The sequence below is a fragment of the Tubulanus polymorphus genome, chromosome 6 (assembly GCF_964204645.1).
Source record: "Tubulanus polymorphus chromosome 6, tnTubPoly1.2, whole genome shotgun sequence".
Taxonomy (NCBI): Eukaryota; Metazoa; Nemertea; class Palaeonemertea; order Tubulaniformes; family Tubulanidae; genus Tubulanus; species Tubulanus polymorphus.
Genome location: NC_134030.1, coordinates 11,399,634 through 11,425,800, shown reverse-complemented (window position 1 = coordinate 11,425,800; position 26,167 = coordinate 11,399,634). Strand labels below are relative to the sequence as shown.

General features: G+C 38.0%; 2 protein-coding genes across 6 annotated transcripts in view; one reads left to right on the top strand and one right to left on the bottom strand.

Moving 5' to 3' along the window:
• The window catches only part of LOC141907864 (dehydrogenase/reductase SDR family member 4-like), a 65,760-nt gene extending 63,252 nt beyond the window's left edge, over positions 1-2,508 (bottom strand). Inside the window, exon 1 of one of the 2 annotated variants that reach the window (XM_074797609.1) lies at positions 2,441-2,508. The gene's annotated coding sequence lies outside the window, so the exon portion shown is untranslated. Of the gene's footprint in view, positions 1-2,271; positions 2,295-2,440 lie in introns of those variants that run through there. The other variant, XM_074797610.1, reaches the window with a different exon arrangement.
• LOC141907862 (uncharacterized) overlaps positions 1-26,167 on the top strand; it is a 71,977-nt gene that overhangs the window by 10,383 nt on the left and 35,427 nt on the right. For 3 of the 4 annotated variants that reach the window (XR_012619546.1, XM_074797608.1, XM_074797606.1), the window contains exons 2-14: positions 4,570-4,650; positions 8,301-8,372; positions 8,456-8,527; positions 10,875-10,943; positions 16,857-16,931; positions 20,220-20,258; positions 20,333-20,383; positions 20,646-20,681; positions 20,776-20,793; positions 22,276-22,326; positions 23,330-23,371; positions 23,732-23,773; positions 25,750-25,791. Coding sequence is in view for 3 of the 4 variants with exons in the window: in XM_074797608.1 (XP_074653709.1) it covers positions 4,626-4,650; positions 8,301-8,372; positions 8,456-8,527; positions 10,875-10,943; positions 16,857-16,931; positions 20,220-20,258; positions 20,333-20,383; positions 20,646-20,681; positions 20,776-20,793; positions 22,276-22,326; positions 23,330-23,371; positions 23,732-23,773; positions 25,750-25,791 (634 nt within the window). In the remaining variant the exon portion in view is untranslated. The remainder of the gene's footprint in view (positions 1-4,569; positions 4,651-8,300; positions 8,373-8,455; positions 8,528-10,874; positions 10,944-16,856; positions 16,932-20,219; positions 20,259-20,332; positions 20,384-20,645; positions 20,682-20,775; positions 20,794-22,275; positions 22,327-23,329; positions 23,372-23,731; positions 23,774-25,749; positions 25,792-26,167) is intronic. The other variant, XM_074797607.1, reaches the window with a different exon arrangement.

Here is a 26,167-nt window from a genome sequence, read left to right as displayed (position 1 = left end):
AAAAAAGAGTAAGAAAATCCTCTTTACTCAGATCCTCAGAACTACCTGAATTATTTACATCACATGTCTCAGCTGTTATTCCAAACAGATTACCACGATCGATCAAACCCTCAGCTGGTTTGGGACTGTCCCTAGCTGACCAAGCCTCGGTCCCAAGTCCTGCCAAGCGGACCGGCGACACTAGATAAACATTAGAAACGGGCGTCCTAGCTGGGACACTCACCGGGCACGAACCTACATTCCGTAAAACTACTGTTACACGATTCACCCCGTAACCGTTCAGAGATGACTCCGACGGAACCACCGTAAGCGTTCCAGGTAAAGCAACTGTAGACTGACTGGTCATCACCGTGCTGGCTCCACTCAACTCCCCTCGGATGATTCCATTAATTGCAACTTGCTCATTGGAGGGACTTGTAGTGGCTTTGTCGTCTTTACTACCAACAACAATACCTCGATTTCTTTGTTCCCGATACCGAGTGTCACGACAGTACAACCGAGATAGGGCAACTTATTGCCCGCAGCTGTCAAACATTCAAGATACCCTCCAAAGGGTACACTGCCGCACCTATCTGTTGCTTAAATTACTCTGACACTGTTGACACCATTGCGCCAGTGTCAATCATGGCCTTACAACCAACACTATTCACCTTCGTCTCACTGGACGGTCCCAATAGAGACGCAACCGACGGCGATTTAATTTCCGACTTGGGGGGTTTTTCACCAATGCGGAACCCAACGCGCCCAGAATGCTGATCCCTTACGAGTTTAGCGGTGGTTGTCCTTTCCCACAATACTGAAAGTAGTGATCGCCAACGACATAACATTTATAACAGGTGTAAGTGGGCGGAGGTCGATGCAAACCCATGTCGTTCCTTCACTGAGGAAAGACACTCCCACTCAAAAAGACCAAGTCACACTTGAAACAACGCTTTGACGAAATCAGTGGAACAGGATCAACTGAAACCTTCGTATCGGTCTGACTCCTTCCTTCCATCTCCATCCCGAACCGTTCAACCACAGGATCTATATGATCAACTTGTTTATTTAAGCACTTTATTTCAAGTTGGAACCCATTCAATTTCCTAACCACATTATCCAATTTAGCAGCTACATCCTCTAACGAGACTGAATTCTTAGGTTTTATCTTTTGAGGTTGAACTGCGTGCTGCTGCACAACTCCCGACCTTCTGTGTACCGGTGCTGTGGAAGTCTTATCTATCATGTCCTCCGCACCTCTAGCTTACAGGACCATGTTGGGGAAACTAGCAGCCGGGGAAAGAGTCGGTCGCAATGCCAGCTTAATCTGAGAGTCCCTCAGACCGTCACAAAATTGCGTTCTTAACATCTCCTCACTTACTCCCAGAACACGACTCTTCAGGGTATCGAGGCGGCAGGCCCAAAGGGCAATGGATTATTCAGGTCTTTGTTCCGCAGTAAAAAATGCTGACAAAGCTTGAGTCGGAGTCGTTACCGACCCAAACACGGAATCGAATTTCCGCAACACATCCTCCGGAGTAACACTACTGCCCATGCTCAACAAGGCTCCGGCAATTCCCGGACCGATCGTCTTATTGAAGCCAAAAGGGCGTGATCTGAAATCGCAGGATCAGTTAATGAACCTTCCACCTGCGACCTCCAGAGTTTACACGTAGTTTCGCCCTTACGATCACTTCCAGAAAAATTGTCCAACTGTGGAGAGGAAAAAGATATTGGCTGAACCCCAACAGCCCGCTCTGGGACCACTTTAATGGGGATGGCCGAGTCTAATTTCAGAATTCCTCCCAACGGAGCTAAGAAGGCGTTGAGCCTCTTCCAGCGCCTTCCTCTCCCTCCCCTCAGATAAGATAGCCCCCACTTGTTCAGCCCCCGCAGCATCAATACAGGTGGGTGTAGCGACAGCTTAACCTACTGGCAACTCACCCACCGACAACAAAGACATTACAGTAGAGACTTGGGTGAACATCACAAACCACCTTTGCCGCGAGGATCCTCGACGTAATCGTACGACTCCATAAGCCATTAAAGCAATCGACAAATCACGCTCAGTCACCGATACAGGATCTATTTCTACAAAAAGTACACGCTCAAACGACGACATGTTTCAAGTCAATCTCTTACCCAGTATATACGAAATAACCTAATATGGACGTCCAAATTTCCCGTTAATATACTTACACCTGTAACTTGTGAATACTATGATTTGGAAAACCCACGTTGATACAGTTATTGACAAGGACAGTGTTGATTGTTTGTACCGTAACTACTTACTCTTATGCGATAAGCTACAAAACAAAAATACTACCACTAGTTCCACCAATCACAATATTATTGCAACACACAAGCGTGCTACGCACATCACAAAGCTAGCAAACCACTGTCCTCTGATCAATTTTAGGGCGGGAGAGCCGACGAACAAATACTGTACTCCACTCTTCACCTACGTTCCGGACCCGCAGGATGCTGTTGTGACGTTCTTCTCCAAGACTTCTCCTCGATCCAGCGAACAAAAGGAATCCTCGTCCAACCCTGCAGAGCAATCAACACATAGATTGGAATATCATGTCACAGTTTATTACAACGTACTTCACCCTATATCACTACGAGGATGACTCACTTTCCCCTTACAATTATTTACAATCATTCCCAGTATTACACTCAACATTTAAAAAAAATACCTTTCACAACACATCAAAATCACCCCAATTAATATTACGGTTTACTCTCCTACGATTCATCTTATCTTATCAAGCAACAGAACTAAGTTACTGTATAACAAAGGTGACACAGACTACATACATACAAACCACAAATAATCAACAGCACCCTCTAGATGGCACTCAGCGTAGGAAAATCTATCATCAATAACTTCCCCTAAACATACCATTAAATTACCCCAAACACCCTGACAATCAACAATTCGAAGCCCGAGCACATCGTAGTATACTTTAAAATAGATACATGTAGAAGATTAAACTAATTTACCTGCAGAGCAATCAACACATAGATTGGAATATCATGTCACAGTTTATTACAACGTACTTCACCCTATATAACTACGAGGATGACTGACGATACAGGTCTCCAAGGACGCCAACTCCATTTGGTGGCGTCACTTGCCACTCCCATAAAATGACTGCGGCACGGAGTTATATGTCGACTCCGGCGGCAAAATCCACACTACGACATTTATTTCCGTAATGCTTAATCCGATTAGGCCTAAAACTACTTACACCACCAATAGGTAGTTATGATTTAAACCAAATAGCCCGAAAGTACTTCCAATTGTACACAGTGAACTAATGTGGGTTTGTCTTTTGCACGGTATCTTACTCGCTGTTTTATGTCTGGTCTTAGTTCAGGTATAGCTGACTGCTGCAATCACACAATTCGGCCCTGCGGAAATTGGCCCAGATCAGGGGTGCGAGTAAAATTTTGCTCTTGCCTAATTAGGGAGTTCACTTGTTAGCCACTCAATCAATACTAGACGTATCAGCCCCACTCCGCGCGGTTGCGCCACCGCGCGGGATTTACGCGAAGCAGCAGAACACAAACATGGCCACTCTCTCAATTTTCAATGATAGAAATCGTGTGTGCATTTCAATTATTTCGGCTGTTTGGGTTTTAAGGCACAATATAAGTTGATGATGTGATATGGCGATGTTAATTAATGATAATTCCGCAGTAAAGCTAGTCACGAACGGTGCCGATTGGGTGTACAGCTACCAAAAGCACTGAAATGTGCGTAGTTGGGTAACTATTTGCAGTGAATTGCAGACGAAACATGAAGCCTTAATGGCCGTTTAAAAAAGAATTATACCAATCGCAATTGTAAAATAAAAATGAGATAGAACCTAAGTTAAAATTCTGGCCATTTCTAAAATGTTATTACTAATTTTTAGTCTGTGCGGAACGTTTAGTTTTCCAACAATAATGAGAGGTGGTAGGTAGTCATGCAATTCAAGTCATCATTTATTACACGTTACTTCCATGTTGTTGAAAATCTCCCAAATGAACAATGTGATATGTGTGCTGGCCACAAATGCACACAGATCACACTACACTACCCATTACACACTCCAGTACCCACAGCTTTCATATATCCATCCAAATATTTAGTGTCTTTCTGCCTGGATATGCCATGACAAAGCAAAGTGAGTCATGTTGGAATTCACTCATATTGTTAACTCTTACTCAAATTTGGCTCAGACCTAGTCCAATGTTTTTGGCATGGGCAAATTTGGCACCCCGCTAACAGTTGACCCAGGCCAAAATGCTTGCGTCATAGCAGCTCGAATTACTATTGGACTCGGGAAATTCCAAATGCTGAATATAAATGCTTGCAAATTGATAGCTTATCAATACTACCTTATCAGCTTGCCCAAACTTTTTGCATGAGTAATCGATTCATTGGATCTTCGATGCTTATCTTAGATAGCCTTTCTATGGCTTTTCCGTCAATTGTCCACTCTTGGTATCACAAAACATACTATTGTTCTTGATGAGAGTTAAATTAGCTTCCAATGTGCTACAAATAACTCTCTTTTTTCTGTTAATGGTTTATTATAGGTCAAGCTGTTTGGTTTAACTGGATTCTTAATAGTCATTGGATAAACTGAATAATAATGGGAGGAGCTGCCAGTTCTGAAGGTATATGGAGATAACTACCACTGTTTATTATCTAAACTGCTAATGTCCCAGCAAGCTAATTTCATTTTCCAGCCCGCTTAGCCGAAGGCCATTCGGGCTTATGTTATATACCCCTGGACCAGGTTCCACAGTTGAAAGAGTGAACTCTGAGTTAAAATCAGTTCATTTTCTAAATGTTTTAACTACTGAGTCAAATTTAACTCAAACTGTGGAACTGGATCCTGTGTCTTAGTGGTGGTCTGGCATGCGTGCATGCGTCAGATTTCTTATGAACATTCCACAGACCACAATTTTTGACCAATTGTCTTTAAATTCGGATATATCCCGTATGACATAAAAATCCAGATGAGTTTGATAATTCTGGTAATCGGATCCAAGATGGCCAATTTGTGGCCATCTTGGTTTCTGAAAATGCATATTTTGGCTATCAACTGGTATAATATTCTATGTGGAGCTTTCATTTTTAGCCCACTTGGGACTTTAGTTGCAGCGGGCTATTGCGTTCAATTTTCGTCCGTCATCTGTCTGTTCGTCCGTCCGTAGACGGAATCCAGTTATTTGGGGCAGTTTTGAAGACGCTTCAATGTAATGTCTTGATATTTAGGTTACACATGTCTCTACCCTGGACACATCTTCAGCCCAAAAACTGGCCCTGTCAGAATCAAGATGGCTGACTGGCAGCCATTGTTGTTCGCCAAAATCAGTACTTTTTACAGAGAATTTTGTGGAGTTTCTCATTGCAATTTGTGAAGGGTATTCTTTGGAAAGCGATGTTTTATACCTGAGATATTTTTGATCAGCCAATTATGACGCAATTGGCGGCCATCTTGGTCATCAGTATTCATTGTAAGGTGGGAAAAAGTTTTTTCACATTATATTAATACCTAAACATATTGTGTTACTACAATCAATTGGAAAGTTGTAGCCCATAACCTGTTCTATGATTTTGGTGAATTTCAAGGTCATTGGTTTTTGTATATGGCCTCCAGGGGGCGTTGAATAATACAATAACTTGGTGTTCCTATATTATGTTTGTACCTATATGTGGTGAGTTTTGAGGACATTAGTTATCCTATATGGTCACCAGGGGGCGTTGAATAGTAGAATAACTTAGTAGGCCCTATTCCTTATTAGATTGGTACCTAGGCATATTTTGTTATCATGATGAATTGTAAAGTTGTAGTTCATGACATGTATTATGATTGTGGTGAGTTTTAAGGTCATTGGGTTTTGCATATGGTCACCAGGGAGCGTTGAATAGTAAAGTACTTTAGTATTTCCATATTATATTGGTAACGAGGCATATTTTGTTATCACAATCAATTACAAAATCGTAGCTGCTGACATGTTCTATGATTGTGGTGGGTTTCAATGTCATTGGTTTTTTATAAAGTCACCAGGGGGTGTTGAATATTAAAATTGTTAGATTGTTGAGCATTTGAAACCACTTCCCAAGTGGGCATGGTGTCCCTGGACCCCTAGTTGTGAAATGGAATGGCTTTTCATATGACTAATCAAGGTCAGGATGTCATCCAATATGGCAATATTTCTGAAAATGCACGTTTTGGCTATCAACTGATATGATATTCCATGTAGAGTTTTTTATTGTCATATGAGAATGTGAGATAAAATTGTCTATCACATGACCAAACTAGGTCATGATATCATCCAAGATGGCCAACTAGCCTATATGATATCATAGATTTTGGTCATCAATTCCTAGATAGAGCTTTGATGTTTCATATGAATTTGTAAACTTGCATGACCAAACTAGGCCACTGATATCATTGAAGATGGCCAACTGTGACTTCACTTAGCCCTTGACCAAGCAGGCTTAGATGCATTAGCATCTTGTTCATTTGTACATCCGTCCACTGATTCCAGTGATTTTTGGACGGTTTTAAGACACTTCCATGGAGAGTCTCGATATTTGGTTTAGGGCCTATGCATGTATACCCTAGACATTTCTACGACCTAAAAACTTGCCCAGACAAAATGTAGATGGTCAACTGGCAGTCATTGTTGTTCACCAAAATCAAGTCCCGGTCGACGTTCGCTGTTTATTCACAGGGTTGGACCAGGCAAGAAATGCACATGTATTCATCCCAAAAAACCTGGATTGACTTTTTCAGTACTAATGGCCGAGAGCTGATACTTATGAAAGCAATGGAATTGAATTAATGCTCACAGTCATGAACAAAGAAACTTTAGGTTCAAAATGACCATTGTTATTCACCAAAATCGCCAAAATTTACACATTTAAAAAATGTTCAATGTGAAAGTTAAAGGATCTATGACCAATTTACATGGTGTTTTGTATGTGTATCTTTTTCTTTAGGGCCCATTAGCAAAACAGAAATTGAGCGTTGCCGTTTCGTGAGCTTTTATGTGCTTCAAAAGGTCATTTTTCCCTGCATTCTGTGATCTACTGAGCTAATGAATGGTTTTGTTTATTGAAATAGAAGTGATGGGTAAAGTTTGGAAATGAATCTTTAAATAACATATTTGACGGGTATTACGATCAGTTAACCCATTAACACTCAGGAATTGCACTATGTAGTGTCAATGACTCCTCAGAAAATTCAAGGTAAAATCCAAGTTCATCACGATACTCAGTAGCTCATTTGCTGTTTATTTCCATGCATTACAAGTTCGTTTTATTTCGTAGTAAATAGTCAAGGCTTTCATATGATGTAAGATTTGATGAGGTGGGCCACCAAAATCATGTCCTCTTGGCCCCCCCGAAATTCTCCAAACTTACCTGGATTTGAAGTGAGTGCTCAGATGTGTCGTGTTCAAACTCGAAATACTCGAGAAATTGAAATAGGAGGGGGTTGATTTCTGTTTGGTATTTCGAGGAATTAGGTGTGTAGTTTATCATAAGCTATTGGGTTTGAATCCCACTATAACTCTTTTCTATCAGCATATGAAGAATGTGCCCGGGCAGATTTGGGCGGCTTGAGGAGTAATAGGCTGGGCGGATACGAGCGGCTTGAGTGCTAATGGGTTAATTTTTACGTGATCGTTTGCTATCTTAGTCTTGTCGGACGTCATACATAGATTGTGTAGAAAGGTTTTTGAGGAAAATGATTTTAACTTGATCATTGTTAGCACTCTCCTAGGACGTACTAGAGTTTTTTGGAGTCTTTTGTTCTCCCCACCAGGGGAGTTGTTGAATATTGAATGACATGTAAATACAATTTCCCATATTATATTGCTACTTCTGCATATTTTGTAACCATAATCAATTGGAAATTTGTAGTTCATATGACATTGTTGTGCAGGGTTACAAGATCATTGGTTTTCATATATCTTCACCTGAGGACTGTTGAGTTGTCAGATCGTATATCATTTCACCAAGTGGACATGGTCTTCCTGGACCCCTAGTAACACATTTGGAAGTTTTCAAAAGGATATTGTAAAGAAGCATGAATCAATTATTATCCTTGTCTTTCATGTATATTTGCATCTCCCCATGGTGCCTCAGATTAAGAAGGTTACAGTGAATCCGACCGAATCATCTCCATGTGATCACGGTTGATGCTTTGCCATTTTCTGTAAAAATCTGATGGGTATATTTTGGGAAGGACTCTTTAACATATCAGACATATCTTTCTAAGTGTTTATATTTCATCTTATTTATTCCGCAGTTGTGTCTAAAATTAAAAATGATGATCAGCAATTTTTCGAGGAGTGCTGGAATGAATTCAGTAAAGATCAACGTGAGTGTTCGATTTTGCAATAAATTTCATTTGAATTATGTATGATTAATTATCGTTGGTACTTGTATGGATTTCCCCTTCAGATGAAGTTTTGATAATAAACCGCTTGGTGAGAACAATCAAAAACAGGAATTCATCGGAATTGGATGATAAAGGTAAATCAAGAGAGAATATACAAATCTGGGGGACGACTTTTCAAGTGTTCAAGAATAGTTAGAGTTTCTAACCGTCCTAATCAGTGAATCCATGCAAAATCTCACCATGAAGCACTTTATGAATCTACGATTAATGCTATGAGCCCATAGGTTATACAAGTTTGAAACCCAATATTTACAAATTTAAAACAAAAGTGATTAATCAACAATTGTCAATTTGAAATTCAAGGCCTTGAAAAGCCTTTGATTCAGCACTTCATCTTAGAAATTGAATTGGGCCTTGAATTTTAAAAATGTTGCCAGTTATTTTAAGAAGTTTTGAAGACGCTTTAATGTAATGTCTTGATATTTGGGTTAAACATGTATCTACCCTTGACACATCTTCAGCCCAAAACCTGGCTCTGTCAGAATCAAGATGGCCGACTGGCAGCCATTGTTATTCCCCAAAATCAGCACTTTTTACACGTTTTTGAACTTTTTGAGGGAAATTTTGAAGATGCTTCGATCAATTACCTTGATCTTTCGTATAAATTTGGATCCCCCAGTGTCCATCAGCATAACTAGAATTGGGTCGATCGGACTCAAGATGGCCGTCCTATGACCTTTTTTGTGCCAAAAATGTCAATTTTGGCCCGAATTCTGAGTCCTGGTTTGCCATTTCTCACTGCAATTGCTGATGGGTATTCTTTGGAAAGGGATGTTTTATACCTGAGACAGGTATTTTTGAGCAGCCAATTATGACGCAATTGGCAGCCATCTTGGTGTCATCAGTACTCATTCCTGGTGGGAAAAAGTTTTTCGACATTATATTGATACCTATTTTGTTACCGCAATGAATTAGAAAACTGTAGCTTGTAACGTGTTCTATGATTGTGGTGAGTTTCTAGGTCATTGGTTTTTGTATATGGTCACCAGGTGGCGTTGAATAATACAATATCTTAAGTATTTTTATATTATATTTGTACCAATGCATATTTTGTTACCACAATCCATTGCAAAGTTGTAGCTCATGGCATCGTCTATGATTGTGGTGAGTTTTAAGGACATTAGTTATTCAATTTGGTCACCAGGCGGCGTTGAATAGAATAACATAGTATTTCCTTATTATATTGGTAGCTGGCATATTTTGATACTATGATCAATTGCAAAGTTGTAGTTCATGACATGTTCTATGATTGTGGTGAGTTTCAAGGTCATTGGTTTTTGTATATGGTCATCAGGGGGCATTGAATATTGAAATTCCGCCAAGAACATCAAGAAAAAAGTTGTGTTTCAATTAGATTTAATTCAGAAAAAAACCTATTTTTTTCATGATATTTCTAGCTCAATTTTCGATTTATTTAGGCCTATTTGCAAAAGATGTCATCATATGAATTCAACCGAAACCGTTTTCACTTTTAAGAAATTCTTTTCCGCTCCAAGATCTTGTGTAGATAACAACCGAAGTAAAAGGAAGCTGTAATGCCTTCCACTTTAGTAGATCTGTGATCGTAAGAAATTATATTTTATTTTTTCCCTTTTGTCCATTCATATTTTGCTGGAAAATCTGTACTCCAGCTAATTAAAAAGGCATTAGTATGGGCATTTGGTCTCTGGCTCAAAAATTACCAAATTTCTTTAAGTTGCTGTAGTTGGCTGTGAATTGGGCATATCATGGTCAGTGAATGTTAGTGAACTTGGGTAAGCAGTGGTTCAATGAAAAAGCTGTTTTGATTGTTATTGAATGGATGAAGTAAGGACAAATTATCGTCGAAAGGTTTTTCTTGAGGGCAAAAAGCCTTGAAAGTGCTACTCAAATGGGCTTGAATGGCCTTAAATTTTGGTTGGTCTTGAGGCTATGAAACCTGGTATGGCATTACTGGTTGGCTGAATTCCAAAATTGAAGGTTTTATCTAGTTTCACAGATTTTCAAATGGCCCCTCACCTGGAACCTAATCACGATAGAAATACACCACCGCATTCATGATTGCATAGTTTTTTCATACAGCATGATTATTTCATTTGGTCCTGAACTTGAAGGAGTTGTATAATGATCATTTAAAACTAAAGTAAATATTTGATACAAATCCGGTTGATTTTGATCAAGTATTAAAAGGAAACAATTTTTTTGTGAAATGAATCTGCGGATTCATATCAAGTCTTCTTCACTTAAGGATTTATCGCGAAAAAGTATTAGCCCTTTCTAATCTGTAAATAGTATGACAAGATGGAATTTGTTAATATCGTTCATGCCGCTCTTATGATATCAGGCTGAACCAACTTTAATAAGACAGTCCTAATGAGAAATTTCCTTCTTAATTCATGATTTAAAGATTCAACAGATTTTCGTATATCTCTTTCATTTCAGATCCTCAGTTAGAAATCCCGTTACGACATTGGGATAGATACATTAGGAAAGACAGTGATGGGCCAAAGTGTAAATATGTTTGATTTATTCCTGTACTCATGTTCTGTACCAATGTCATTATGAATGCAGGTAGAAATGCTTGAGGTAAAAAGAACAGAAAAAATTTTACAGGGGGAAATCTTGTGTCCTATGCTAGAAGGATGGTTGCTGAGTTTCTATTGAATATGAGTCTATATTTTGAAGTTTGTCTATAGCCTATGCGAGTGTTGATTGTTAATGCAATACATGACAAAAAAACTAAACATAATTGGCTCTACTTATTCTAATTAGTGATAGCAAGTGAGAGTGTATGATTTAGGATTGTAGCACGTTTCACATTTTTACTGCGGGCCTAGATCAACTTTGTATGTTGGTTGACTTCTGTAATTGAAGTGTCAAATAGAAGAAAACTCACCAGGGAGAAATCGACCGATCAAGCAAGTCTTCAGGCAAAATGCGTATGTTAAAGGTCAAGTGCCCTCTAATTCCTACTTTTTGAGATTTACTTTCCAAATGATGGTTAAGTACATAAATGACAACCTGGGAACAGCCTTATAGAAAAAAAATCACTTATTTGTCTTAAATCAGTAAAATTAAAAAACTGGATCATTGACCTATATAGCGTATGCATCTCGAATGCAGCTGAGTGTTAGCGCCACAATCATGCGTCATCTGTGCCAAACCAACACACACGTGTGTAAACTCATAGCCTATATATGAAATCTATAAAACAACATTGTTTGCTTTATTCACAGCTCTTCTGCTGGCTATCCATTGTATGTTTGTTGTATTATGTATAACAGTATCAACAGTATCATCAGAAGGAATTTAGGAATCTTAAGGCTGGCTTATGTTGACAAGCAACGCGACGCCTACCAACTCCTACCGATGCAACTGAGAGCAACCGCGACCGCAGCTCAGCTTATGTTGACTGCGCTCTGATTCCCAGTAACTGAGGCCGACTAGCGGGATACGAGATCCTGCCAGTTGCTATCCTGCTTATGTAGGTTATGATTACTAGCAACTGCAATGGCTCAGATGGTCATGTGATAAGCATTTTGAGAATGAATTTAAATTATTTTGAATTATTGGGAAATATATTTCTATTAGAAAAGCTATATCTTTAAGATCTTTATCTTTCTGATTCTGAATACATTGTGCTAGCAACATCATATAAAGATGACCGCTCACACCTTAATTCTACCAATTTCGTTTCTAGATCTTTGGTCCAGTCATCTGCCGTGCTGAAGGTTTGGTTTGCGTTTATGGCTAATTACGAATGACGCTAACTAGCGGTCATAATTTGTATTATGTATATGCAGTCTCTTATTGGCTGGAACCCCTGCGCTGAGTTCCGTCACGTCGCAGATGAGCTTATGTCGGTTGCGATCGAAAGCAACTGTCTGCCTACTGTAGGCCGGAGTAGAACATGGGCAACTAGCCAGATGCTGCTTGCGACGAGTCGGTAGGCGTCGGGTTGCCGTCGCAAGCCGGCTTATGTTAAACCGATAGAGCTGCAACTGGCTGCCTCTCGTAGGACACTAGTTGCTGCTAATCGGCGCTAAACCCAGTTGCATCGATAAGCGTCGCGTTGCTTGTCAACATAAGCCAGCCTTTAAACAACTTCTAAAAGGATTAAATACGCTAGGAATGGTGATCATGTGGTGCGGGATTAGAGACTGAAACTGTTGGATTATTTCAAATTTACAGTGCTTATTTCACTAGGATTGCTTTAAAATCTATCTAATAAAGATTCATAAAGGGCATCAAAAGTTTTTTATTCTCCAGTGGTACAACGCGCGTGGAAATGTGTGTTTGACTACAATGACATCAGCAAGCGTGGGTTTTTTACAGCAAAAGCGCACCTGCTGTATATGGCAAACTCGTGAAAATATCGAGCTTTAAACTCTTATTTCTCAGTGATGGCTAAAATCAAAATTAGTAACACACTTATCATTTATACACATACCACTTTTAGAAAATAGGTTTTACACAATATTCTATTTAGAGGTGACTTGAACTTTAAGAAAATTATGGCAGTGTGCTTATGTCATGGAGAAAATATAACAGCTCATTTAGTTGGGTTGGTGACAGGTTACGAAAAATTTCATTAGTAAAAATCAATGATTTTACACTTAATTCTTTTGTGTTCACGCAGCCAATGGTAACTGTACTCTACATGTTTTTGAGTAGCATGAGCATGTTTCTTTGAATTGCTTACTAGTCGTGCGGCATAGTTTTGTAGAAGTTGCAACCACTTGATAAGATTTGATGGTAGGTTATACAATAAACCTCTTGGTGGGAATTCAAAATTGGTTTTCACATGCTAGAACTGAAAACTCTTTTCACTCGAGCGTAACGAGAGTTATGCACCTTTCAATCTTCTCCGTCAAGGGGCTGCAGGAACAGGTCCACTGATAGTCACTCTGAAAAGCACTGTAGCCTCCAAAGGGGTGTAATCAAATTTTCTTTACTTTTTTAAATATAAGTGATTTAGCAGATTAAATTTGTTTAAAATATCATCAAGCAAATGTGCTCAACCTTATTTCATGACGTGAATATCTTGTCCTTTTCTCATCATTGAAATAACGTCATGATCTTGAATTTAGATGATTTATTTTCAACTTCTATTTTACAACTCCAACTAGAAAACTGTGTGCTTAACATTATTTTTGTTTATATATAATTGAGAGAGTACTACTGTATGAGTACTGCTGACATGTTTTGACACTGACATGTTTGTGACACTGATATTACTTTTGAGCACAACTAATTACCTAATCCAATTAATACAAACAACTCATCGATGTTGATGCCCCATTTCACATATCAATATCAGGCTGATTTATTTACAAGAGAATTATATTTAGCATTATTAAACAATATTACATCCACAAGAAACGTTAATATACACTCCGATAAAAATCCAAATTAAAACAAGGAAATGTACTGCATGATACACCTCCCTTCTTCGAAAACTTTTGCCCCAAAAGTTGCGGCAGAACTTCTCACTAAGAGTTTAATATTTTAGTCTTGAATCATTAAAACGAATATTATTGAATTATTTTTCTGTAGCGTTTCACGTCGTACTCCAAGAAAATTTTACGGTTTTGATTTTTCGGTAAATAACGAATTGCGAGTTCCTCCGGTAATAGATATGAACTTTTTTTGGTTGGCATCGTTACAATGAATACAGAGGAATGAATTTCGAATTGCACTGATAACTCAGTAAGCACATCAGAAATCGACAGAGATGTTAGCATTTCTCTCAGGAACTCAAATTCAGATTCTGGAAAATTGATTTCATACTCATTTCTAAGATCAGAGACAGTGTCTTCTGAAAATGGCTTCAAATTCACCTCAACATAAATATCTCGAATATTTTTGTAAGTTTTTGGTTTGAACACTGGAAACGTATTACACTCATTCATAAGTTCAAAACGCGGGAATCCCTCTAGGACGGAGTCTGAGTCTGATTCAGAGGTTGTTTTACATGGTTGTGCACATTGAACTTCCTTAGATTTATAACAATTCAACTCAGCTTCCGCTTAATCCAATTGTTGCTCCACAAATTTTAACTGATTTTGTTATTCGAGTAACTTATTTTCCAAAACCGACTGATTTTCTTTAAGTTCCTGTAGTTCCCGATTCACTAATTTACAATCGCATTCAATGTCACACATAACCGCTTTATGTTTAATCTTTTGGAAGTGTTTAACCGGCAATGTCTGAACACTAATATTTGAAACCTCTGACTGGCACATTATTTCTTTTTCAAATTTTATAACTTCACTTGTCTGGTTTGCCGCATCACATTTCGAAACAGAAACAATAGTCTGATTTTGTTCGCAATTAACAACACAATTTTGTAACGGAAATTTTGACTTCCTCGTACAGTCCACGCCTTGAGAAAACCAATATGAGTAACATACCCTGGCATAGTGTCCTATTTTGCTGCAATTGTAACATCTCTTGGAATTTGCTGAGCACTGATGTTCCTTGTGATACCATATATCCCAGACTCAAAATCCACACGAGAAGCACTTCTTTTTCCTGAAAGTTCTTCTACCATTGTTATATACACTGTTGAAACTGCTATTCCGACGTGATTGGTACATTTTCCTGACTTGGGCAACTTCTAGCTTCGAGAGGTATGGATCGGGCAGTTACAGTTTTACAACTGCCCACGGGTTCTCCACCAGTGTCATGACGTGAATATCTTGTCCTTTTCTCATCATTGAAATAACGTCATGATCTTGAATTTAGATGATTTATTTTCAACTTCTATTTTACAACTCCAACTAGAAAACTGTGTGCTTAACATTATTTTTGTTTATATGTAATGGAGAGAGTACTACTGTATGAGTACTGCTGACATGTTTTGACACTGACATGTTTGTGACACTGATATTACTTTTGAGCACAACTAATTACCTAATCCAATTAATACAAACAACTCATCGATGTTGATGCCCCATTTCACATATCAATATCAGGCTGATTTATTTACAAGAGAATTATATTTAGCATTATTAAACAATATTACATCCACAAGAAACGTTAATATACACTCCGATAAAAATCCAAATTAAAACAAGGAAATGTACTGCATGATACTTATCTTTGCGAGATTCTTAGTCGATCAGTGAGAGGTCATGAATTGTATGATGTGAATAGTAGGCATATTTAATGCGAAGGGTAGTCTCATCTTGCTCTCGAATAGAATAGAATATATCACCCAGCTGTGTGCAGTGGTAGATCTAGGAGTCAAATCTGAGTACTGCTCACTCAAAGTAATTTTGTGTCTACTGATGGCCAACAGCCCGATGCTGGGATTCAGGGGTCCTCCCTAAAGAAATTTGAAATTTTAGGTGCTCTCAGATGCTATTGTCAGCAATTTTGAAACATCAAATTACATAAAAACACCACCGGCAAGCAGTATGTCTAGAGTGCTTGTGGTGCACCGATTCACTACCAGTTACGTACCACATGTACGACAAGTGTTGTAACTATTTGCAGTGAATTGCAGACAAAACATGAAGCCTTAACGGCCGTTTAAAAAAGAATTATACCAATCGCAATTGTAAAATAAAAATGAGATAGAACCTAAGTTAAAATTCTGGCCATTTCTAAAATGTTGTGACTAATTTTTAGTCTGTGCCGAACGTTTAGTTTTCCAACAATAATGAGAGGTGGTAGGTAGTCATGCAATTCAAGTCATCATTTATTACACGTTACTTCCGTGTTGTTGAAAATCTCGCGAGTCCTGGACCAAACCCCATTGAACAATGTGATCTGTGTACTGGCCACAAATGCACACAGATCACACTACACTACCCATTACAAACTCCAGTACCCACAGCTTTCATATATCCATCCAAATATTTAGAGTGTCTTCCTGGATCCACCACTGATGTGTTCGGCGAAGTGGAGTCATTCTGTAGAGGATAAAGGGAGTCGCTAAATGAGAAACCAAGTCATGAATTTTGTAGTACAAAAAAGTGAATATAGGTAATAAATAATGATAATTAGTAATAAATCCAATCTCATCTTTTTGTGAAATAATAAAAAATGTGCCAAAATGGAAGCAAATTGCTGTTCTGTTAGTATGTAACTGTTTTTGCAAAAATCATAATGGACCCGGAGAACTCTGTTATTTTGGGTGTTTTTCATATATTTTCGCACAGTTTGCGCAAAAAAGCTTCTCAATTTACTCCCTGGCCCGTATGAATGAAGGGGTCCCATTCTTGGGACATTTTAACCAATGAAATTTTTCCTCAGGCATTTTTACTGCGTACCTACATGTGACCTCACAGTTGGTTTTGCCTTTGCTTTCAATACAGATTACATCTAAAATATTTATGTATGTATGCATTGAAGGCCAAACCACATCATTTATCGTAGGAAATTTGCTACAGTTATTTATCTGTTTCCTTTCTATAGTGAAAAAACTGCTTATGACGGATGCAAAAAAACATTTCAAGAAATCAAATGATCTTACCATGGAAACGAGCAACGGTATGGTTTTACTTTTAATTGTTGGTGCAGTGCAGTCACAAGTGTGAAACGTCAAAAAACAGAAGTGAATGATACTTGGATATGACAGAGAAATGAAAGTGCTATAAACCCATTGTACAAAATGGCTGCTATGTTGAATGGCTGCTCATCTCGAATTTTCCGTTATTGCTGTACGGCTTGCAAAGTTCTATCGATTTTCCGTAATTGATGTAATATGAAATTGGCAGAGAGAGAATTCTTTGGCTTTTGAAAGAGGTGATTGATATGCATCTTTCATTTCTCGTAAACAGTCTTCAAACCTTAATTGAATTTCTCAAGAAACATAATGTCTGAGTTTGGGATGATGATTTCAAACTGGTGCTATCATCCTTACATGTCGTTTGCTACATTCTAGTTTCCAATAACACCGGAAGTCATGTTTTACTAATCAAGCATCCAATTTTCTTGCTATCAATGAATATCCAAAACATCGTTGACATCAACAATTTTGGATTTCCAGAGGTGGTTGATTACTTTACAGTGGTTATCTTTGAATCTATACCATTAAATACTTTTTAGCCCACTTGGGACTTTAGTCCCAGCGGGCTATTGCGTTCACTTTTCGTCCGTCCGTCCGTAGATGGAATCCAGTTATTTTGGGAAGTTTTGAAGATGCTTCAATGTAATGTCTTGATATTTCGGTTACTCATGTATCTACCCTAGGCACATCTTTAGCCCAAAAACTGGCCCTTTCAGAATCAAGATGGCCTACTGGCAGCCATTGTTGTTCGCCAAAATCAGCTAGCAATTTTTACACGTTTTTGAACTTTTTGAGGGACATTTTGAAGGTGCTTTGGTCAATTACATTGATCTTTCGTATGTATTTGAATTTCCATCAGCGTAACAAAAATTTGGTCAATTGGACTCAAGATGTCTGTCCTTTTAAGTGCCCAAAAGTGTCAATTTTGGCCTGAATTCTGAATCCTGTAACTTCCTACTCGTTTGCCATTTCTAATCGCAATTGCTGATGGGTATACTTTGGAAAGGGATGTTTTATATCTGAGACAGGTATTTTTGATCAGCCAATTATGACGCAATTGGTGTTATCAGTTCTACTTCGTAGGTGGGAAAAAGTTATTCGACATTTTATTGATACCTAAGCATATTTTGTTACCACAATGAAGTAGAAAGTTGGAGCTTATAATGTATTCTTTGATTGTGGTGAGTTTCTAGGTCATTGGTTTTTGTATATGGCCACCAGGGGGCGTTGAATAATACAATATCGTAGTAATTCTTTATCGTATTTGTTCCAATGCATATTTTTATGCATTATCTCGACGTGTTTTATCGCTTGGGCGTGGTTTCCGATGGAAATGTATTCTGGAATTTATGTGGTGGGCCATTTACCAAATTTTTCGTAATCTCCTACTGTTCACAGAGGGCGTATGGGTCTGCTGGCATAGCGGCTACTGACTTGAGTTGTCAGTTGATACAGTACGAGTTACTGCTGCCTTTATGACCCAGCTGCCGCGTCACGATACGGTTTTTCAAATGTTACAGATGATAGTAAATAAAAAAGCAATTGACCCACTTAGTGTAACCTACGAGGCACTGCTGCGGGTTCAAAGCAACAAACTCACAACTCTAATCAGCATTGTATTGGGCTGAGGCGTTAGCGTGTGTGACTGAAAATTTTGTTTTTTTTTACCTGTTACCTGCTGCACCTGCTGCACCTGCAGTGCTGCGTAGAATTCTCATACATTATGAAATGATCATGCCGGACCTTAACATATTTGTTTGCTATCAATAGTGCTGTTTCAGGCGTGTTCAAATCTTCAGTACTGCGTAGAATTCATACATATACATTATGAGATGATCATATTGGTACTTAACATATTTGTTTCTATCTATAGTTCTATTACCTTGGGCCTCCATGGGAAGAAGAAATTTTCAGTATGTGATTAAGGGCCCCAGTATCCTCAGGCACAGGTCAAGTCGGTCGCGAGATCCCATATGGTCTCTATGGGCACAGGTGATCACACCACATAATAGGCCACAAAATGCTCCTACTCAGTTTGCGTACAATGAACTAATAAGTTGGAAGTACCACATTTAAAAAAAATCACCCGTGGTTTCCATGGGCTTTCCACTAGTCTATATATTAATACGAAACTATGTATCAAATTGTGTCGCCATGGGGAAGAATTGGGCCTCGAAATTTTGTGTGGTAGTCAATCATTGTATTAACTAATGCAACGGGTATAAAAGTATTTATAGGGGGGCCAAACGGAGGTAGACAAAATTTCAGCCAATCAGTAAGCAGGAATTCTAATTATTGACTCTTACTGCATCAAAACAATTCTTCAGTACAGTATCATTATGCAGTCACTATGGCCCAGTTAGTAGAGCACAAGACTTGCACCTGATGGGTCCCGCGCAGTTCTGTACATATTTTGTTTACCTCCAATGCGTCAAGAGTTCGAGTCCAGCATAGCTCTGTACATATTTTTTGTTTACCTCTGATGGGTCAGGAGTTTGAGTCCCGTGTAGCTCCGTACATATTTTGTTTACCTCCGATAGTTCCCAGTCTTTACGGGTACAGGTCATCAAAGCTCATGGGGTCTCCATGGGCATGGACACATAGATTCTAAATGGCGTGACTTAATTCCATTGCGAATGAATTGAACAGTTCTGGGCCAAAGGAAATCACCCGTGGTTTCCCACGGGTATTACTCTAGTTTCCATATTGAATTGGTAATGAGGCATATTTTGATATCACAATCAATTACAAAATTGTAGCTGCTGATATTTTCTATGATTGTGGTGAATTTCAAGGTTTCTGAATATGGTCACCAGGGGGCGTTGAACTTTGAAATTGTTAGATTGTTGAGCATTTGAAACCACTCCCCAATTGAGCATGGTGTCCCTGGACTCCTCGTTAATGATATTGATTTTTTTTTGCTTACAAATAATTGACTGCATTCAAATTGAGCATGGTGTCCCTGGACTCCTCGTTAATGATATTGATTTTTTTTTGCTTACAAATAATTGACTGCATTCAAAAAGTTGATCTTTTAGTATGCCAGGTGACAATATAGGATGTTCTAGATTTCGATTGAACGTACATTTACGGATATTTTGAAAATTCATGTCATTTATCATCTGCTCAGACAGTTTGAAAATGCCACTTTCAGCAGAGTTATTTCCTCAAGACTCGCTGAATAAATGACTAGATAGGCCAACCCCTAATAGATTAACTAAAAATAGAACAATAACTAATGCATTTCAAAAACAAAATTTATCTTTAAGATAATGAAGAGCACACATCAACCCACAAGAAGGAAATTTGTGAGTTCTGTTACATTTATGAAGTTTGATGCCTTATACGTCAATTGCATTTGGCTGGATAATTTTTTTTTCAGTTGGTAACTTGCTGAGACAATCCAAAGAGAATTTGTATGCATTCAGTGATCGTAAGTTCATGTGATGAAAATTTACAAAATTAAGTTACTCAATAAACTGGTATCTCCAAAGAAGCAATCATTTTCTAGAAATTGATTTACTACCTTAGTGGATGTACCAGGTATTACTAAGCATGCAGATATTTAGAGGCAATGATAGTTTGTCGCGTCATAACACTTCATTAGTTGTCCTCATCTATGTAGAAATCATACTCATCATGCCTCTGAAAGCTTCATTTAGATAGGATACAATATGTATGCTTTCAATTTTCAGTTGAACTGATGAATCATAAGCTCTTGGGTTTAAAAGGTAAGATATATCGTAACCACGCAAATTTATAAAATTAAGTTTGAGCATTCCGTGATGATAATGCCATTACGAAAGATTATTGATTACTTTTTAGCGAATAAAAAGACGTTAGGTATGTAAACATTTCTCGGTTAATGAAGTTGAAATTCTTCAATGGATGACATAAGATCAAATCGGTAGAAAGGAAGTTATCTTTATCAATAACTCTGTAAGCCAATTATGCAATCAAACTGGTTAATGATATCACCTCAGTCAGTTGTGACACAACCAGTGGCCATCAGTCGTGTAGTCCCCATTCCTAGTCTTGGCATATTCTTTTTCCTATGAAAGTCATTATATTGCCAATGCTGATTCGGAGTCCGAGTGCTACATTCTTGAAAATTAATCCGGTCACAATAGGATTAATAGCAACATTGTTTTTGAGAAGGAAAATATTCCATCTGAGATTCCACTACAATTATCCATTTGGCGAACATTGCTCAAACTCGGAAATCTATAGAGGGTTACGGTTACAATGAGCTTACTGTAACCGTGACCGTAGGTATGCAGTCCCTATTGGCCTATTTAAATGGGCCGCAGAAAACTGATCCATGTCACTCATTGCATTCTTTTTATGGAGTTACGCTTACGGACTTACGCTTTAGCGAAGTCCATTTTGTTATCACATATGAAACTTTCTTCCTTGGGTACAAAATAACTTCCAAACAAGACTTAGTTTCTCTTCAGAACTTTTAAAACATTCAATGCTCTAACCCTATTGAATTTCATTGGAATCCGTTGCTTACTTTCAATTTAGTTATTTATTTGTTGTTGGAACTCCATTTCGTTTCGGAAGAACACATGCCCTTATACGTATATTCATGCTTCACACACGTGCCTGACACATATACTCGCTACTATGTGGTGTATCGATCTGTGCATGTATATGAAAAACCAACCTCGTGTGGCCTAGTTAAAGGTTTTTTTGAAACTGTTAATGATTCAACGGCCGTGAAAAGCAGTGAATTTCATAGAAGGGAGAAAAATTCGGAAAGAGGGGAGTGAATCTTGGATATTGTTCAATTTACGAAAAATTGTCTAACAAACTTCGTACACAGTGTACATGTATAGAAATCATCACACCATGAACGTGGAGTGTCTATTTGAGTCCGTGGGGAAACCCACTTCCATGTATATTCATGATGAATCAACATGCAGTTGTGTGTGATCGTATCAATGAATAGACTAATTTTCATGAAAACTTCTGGATTCAATCACAGGGGACAACTTAGGCTTTTTTGATTACTTGGAGCACCGCTTCTCTCAACTTCTGCCAAAAACTTCATGCCAAAGATAGGTATGCGTTTCCATTCATAATTCGAAAAAAAGACATTTTTTTCTTGATATTTTCTGTCCTTATTTTCGATCTAATTGTCTGTCAAAATTCAGCCTTCTCCCATCATTTGAATTCGATCCAATAGTTTTCACTATTTTTCATTTGTTCTGCTTATAATCTCTAATCTAGACGTCTACCAATGTATAATTTTGATTCTGATTAAACATACTCATGTAAATTTAGGAAAGTCCGTATTAAGAATTTCGTTTCTTGTTTCAGAATATTATGTTGATAATCTTATAAACGTCGATCCCATGATAAAGAAATCTTGTAAGTAAAATAAACCGCTGGGGTTTTATCGCTGCCTTGCGAAGTGGACAATTGCTGATCTTACCCAAACTAAAGGCTTAACGAATGATAGGTTGAGGTATTATAATATCACCTCAGCCTATCATTCATTTAGTGATACAATGAAGAAAGACTGAATAATAACTTATATTATAAGTTTTATTATTCAGTTTTGGTTCATTTCATCGATTATGTTTCGTGATCCCGAAGGTCGGTTGTCAATTCATCATAAAAACTAACATGTGCGCCGTGCGACACTTGCATAGTGGTACAGATTCCACTGAAGGTTTCTTTCTGTCGGTTTCATATTATGGTTAGGGTAATCTTTATTCGATTCGTCACTGGCAAATGATATTATACATTTAATTGAAAGTTGAATAACTTTTTAGTAAGCCTAGGGAGGGGAATTGTTCTCACATAGAATTTGCACGTCCAGCAAACTTGAGCTATTGCATCCTCTTTTCAATTTATTCATGTGTTGACGGAATTAAGCATGCGAAACCAAACCATCTAGATGTGAAATCTTGATCCTACTGGACCCATGATCCTTTAATTAAATTTTGGACTTGTTTTGTTTGCTGACTAAATTGAAATTATAGAGTCATACTGTGTGCCCTTCTACAAGGAAAGACAAACACATGCTTGAAATTCGGTGACGCCACGTTTAAGTTACTCTGGTCCTATACAGATAAAAGATACTGGTTTGAAATCTTGGTTACTATTCTTCAACAATGCTAAAACACCTGGTTATACATAAATCATAACTGAAGCTTCAAGGCCCAGCTTCATGGGCCATGGAGCTTCAAGGGCCTCTTTTTATAACTAGTTTTTTTATGGTGTTTTATATAAAACTTGTCAGATTGTCAGTATTTCAACAAGTAGGTATGGTGTCCTTGGATCTCTTGTGTTGTAGTATAATTGCATATGGTACATGCATCATATCCCATTCTGCCGCCACAGATAATAATGATCAACAATTTTTCAGTGAGAGCCTGTGAAAAATCACTGTCAACTCCCAAGCAAAATGGTACGTACGTACATTTAACCTTCAGATCCAGGGGAGATTCCCCTCAGATATAATTTTTTAACACCGTTAGGCCAAATGATTCTGAAAAAAAAATCAGTAGTAATTTCTATGTCTTTAAATGTTAGATTTAACTGGTTAAATTGTAGACATCTCCCCCCTGCCCCCCCCCCGAAAAAATTTGCCTCGAGTCTTCTGCCTTTTCTACACAGCTGATTAATTACAACTTAAGAATCCCAGTGTCTAAACCTGGATCTGCCCCTGAATTGACCGATAATTATATTACAAGATAAAAGTGTGGTTCGTTTGGTCAGGTGGTTGACAGATGGGTGGAACTGACATTTTTCTTTTGAAATATTTCAGATTATCCTGATTATGAACGAAGAATTGAAAGTGGTCCAATCAGTAAGTGAAGCGGCCTTTTTCCGTAGTCCAAATATGACTGTAAATACAGTGTGACCATTCTTCCTCTGCCTTGAACCTGATGGCAAGGCGAGACATTGTCACTTCACAAAAACCTGCCTGATTATCCCGGATGCGCAGATACACACGCATCTTAGATGATGTCATTATTCTGGCTATCAGAAATTATATCACAGACAATGTGATGTGCATGTACCTGTGCGCTTGAGATTGCTAGGCAGGGTTTCGTGCCGTGGTACGTTATGTCGAATGTCTGTTTCTATGCATTTTGTGCACAATTGACACATTTAACCAGACTTTATGGCTGGTAATACTGGTGAAACATATTTTCATACCTTCAGGCAAAAGTTCCTGAATATCCATGTGCATCTATTTAACTCGTATTATATATTTATTTGCCTACCCAATTATAACAGGATACTCTCTTATAGATAATATTCTTAGGCCAGTTGCTAAAAGGTTGATTAAAGATAAACGACAGGTAGATACCATAGTAACAATGAACTTTTAATTGTCACTGTGTCAACTATACACTGGTTAACTCTTAACGAAATTTTCAGCATCTGGCCCCTCACATGGAAAGCAAAACAGTTATTCGACAAATTGAATCTTCTTTAATCGAGTGTGTCACATCTATTTCCCCTACATCATCAATTCATGGAAACCAATCAATATGAGCATGTTTATATAATTTAGTCTAAGTAGAACAAGTATATATATATATAGGTCACTGAGGAGGAAGCATCTCTGAAAACTTTCCATTTTTCCGCAATCAAGAAAATGAAATATTTTATTTTTTGCAATAGCTTTGCACCAAAATAGAATGCCATCGACGAAATTTTGCAGAGCTGCTCATAAGGCGGCTGAAAGAAATTAGATTTCAAACAGGCGTTATTATTTTCAACTAGTGTTCCTTTAAATCTGACAAAATTTTTGCCCTAAAAAACTTAGGATGTCTTCACTTTCACTATAAATAGTAACCAGGTTTTTTCACCTCACAAATAACGGAGTTAAAAAAGGAAACCATTTAATAATTTTTCTATCATTCAACCTTTTCTTGATACACCACGCACGCATAAATCACAATTAAGATGCACGACACGCATGAAAAATGCAGTACGCCAGTACGCATAATGTCTATTTATCTTCGTCCGATCATTTGGGATATTTCTCTTGATCATTTGAACACATACCTCAGTTTGGTCTTAATATGACCAGATGAAATACGGTGATCTAAATCAACCATTTTTATTATATCGATCTTACAATGCTGCATTAATTGAATTGATTAAAGGCTTATTAGTGGTATCATAAGCAGATACACAAGTCGCTGTGGGGTTAGCAGTCAATGTTGAAAGATTAATTGCCGACGTAGGTTTCCATTTTCTCGTTGGGAAGTATCGTTTATTTGTTGAATGACGATTGTAATAAATTATCACATCTAGGCCCAGCGGTTACCGGTAATTGAAACACGTGCGGTGCCTTGTCCGACGAGGGGTATCACCGCGGAAAACCCCAGTTACTATTCATAATGAAAATGAAGAAATTCCGTGTTTTTGGAAAATTCCGCGATTCTGTGATTCCGCGATATGACAACACTGACTAGAAATACATCATTCCTCTTCTATACAACTTTCATATTTTCATGCAATGGAACATATATAAAGTAAAGAAAACAAGGCTTCTTGATGGTGGCCATAGTTACAAAATGGGTGACTATTAATTAATTTTGGATTAAATAAAACCTTTTTCCAGTTCTTCAGTTTCTTAACCACAGCCTTCAAAATTGTTGATAATTAACAATCCCTATGTATACCCGTATCGGTGGACGATATTCCTAGTGTGTCTGTCATGTGTCATCCTCTGTTTGTTCTGCTACAGCCTCCAGTTTAAAAAAGTTGTAATTAGTTTCTTACATGGGACGACTATTGAGTATATTTCTTATTATATTTCATCAGGATCTTATCTGAATAACCAGTTACGTCTTCATTTAGTTGGTGGTAAGTGCGCTTCTGTCAAATTATATACATAGGTGTAGGCTAGTTAAACCGCATCCTCCCTCAGTAGAAATTCATACTAGATGGCATCGAGCCTCTGCCACAGTACAAATCCCTACCCGAATTAACCAAGTACGCAGGAAAATCAATAGCCCTATTCGGATTGTCCTTTGTATAATTGGAAATCAGCCAATTCATGAAAATAGATGGAAATATAGCTCAAAGCACTGATACAGGATTTCATCTGCAACTGTGTCAACATGCGAAATGAAAGAAGTTTTGAGAAAATTCAAATATCACATTGTTTAGATTCTAATATGGCGACACATATTAAGTGATCCACATAAACTGGATGAGATTCCCGCTTCAGTGCATTCAA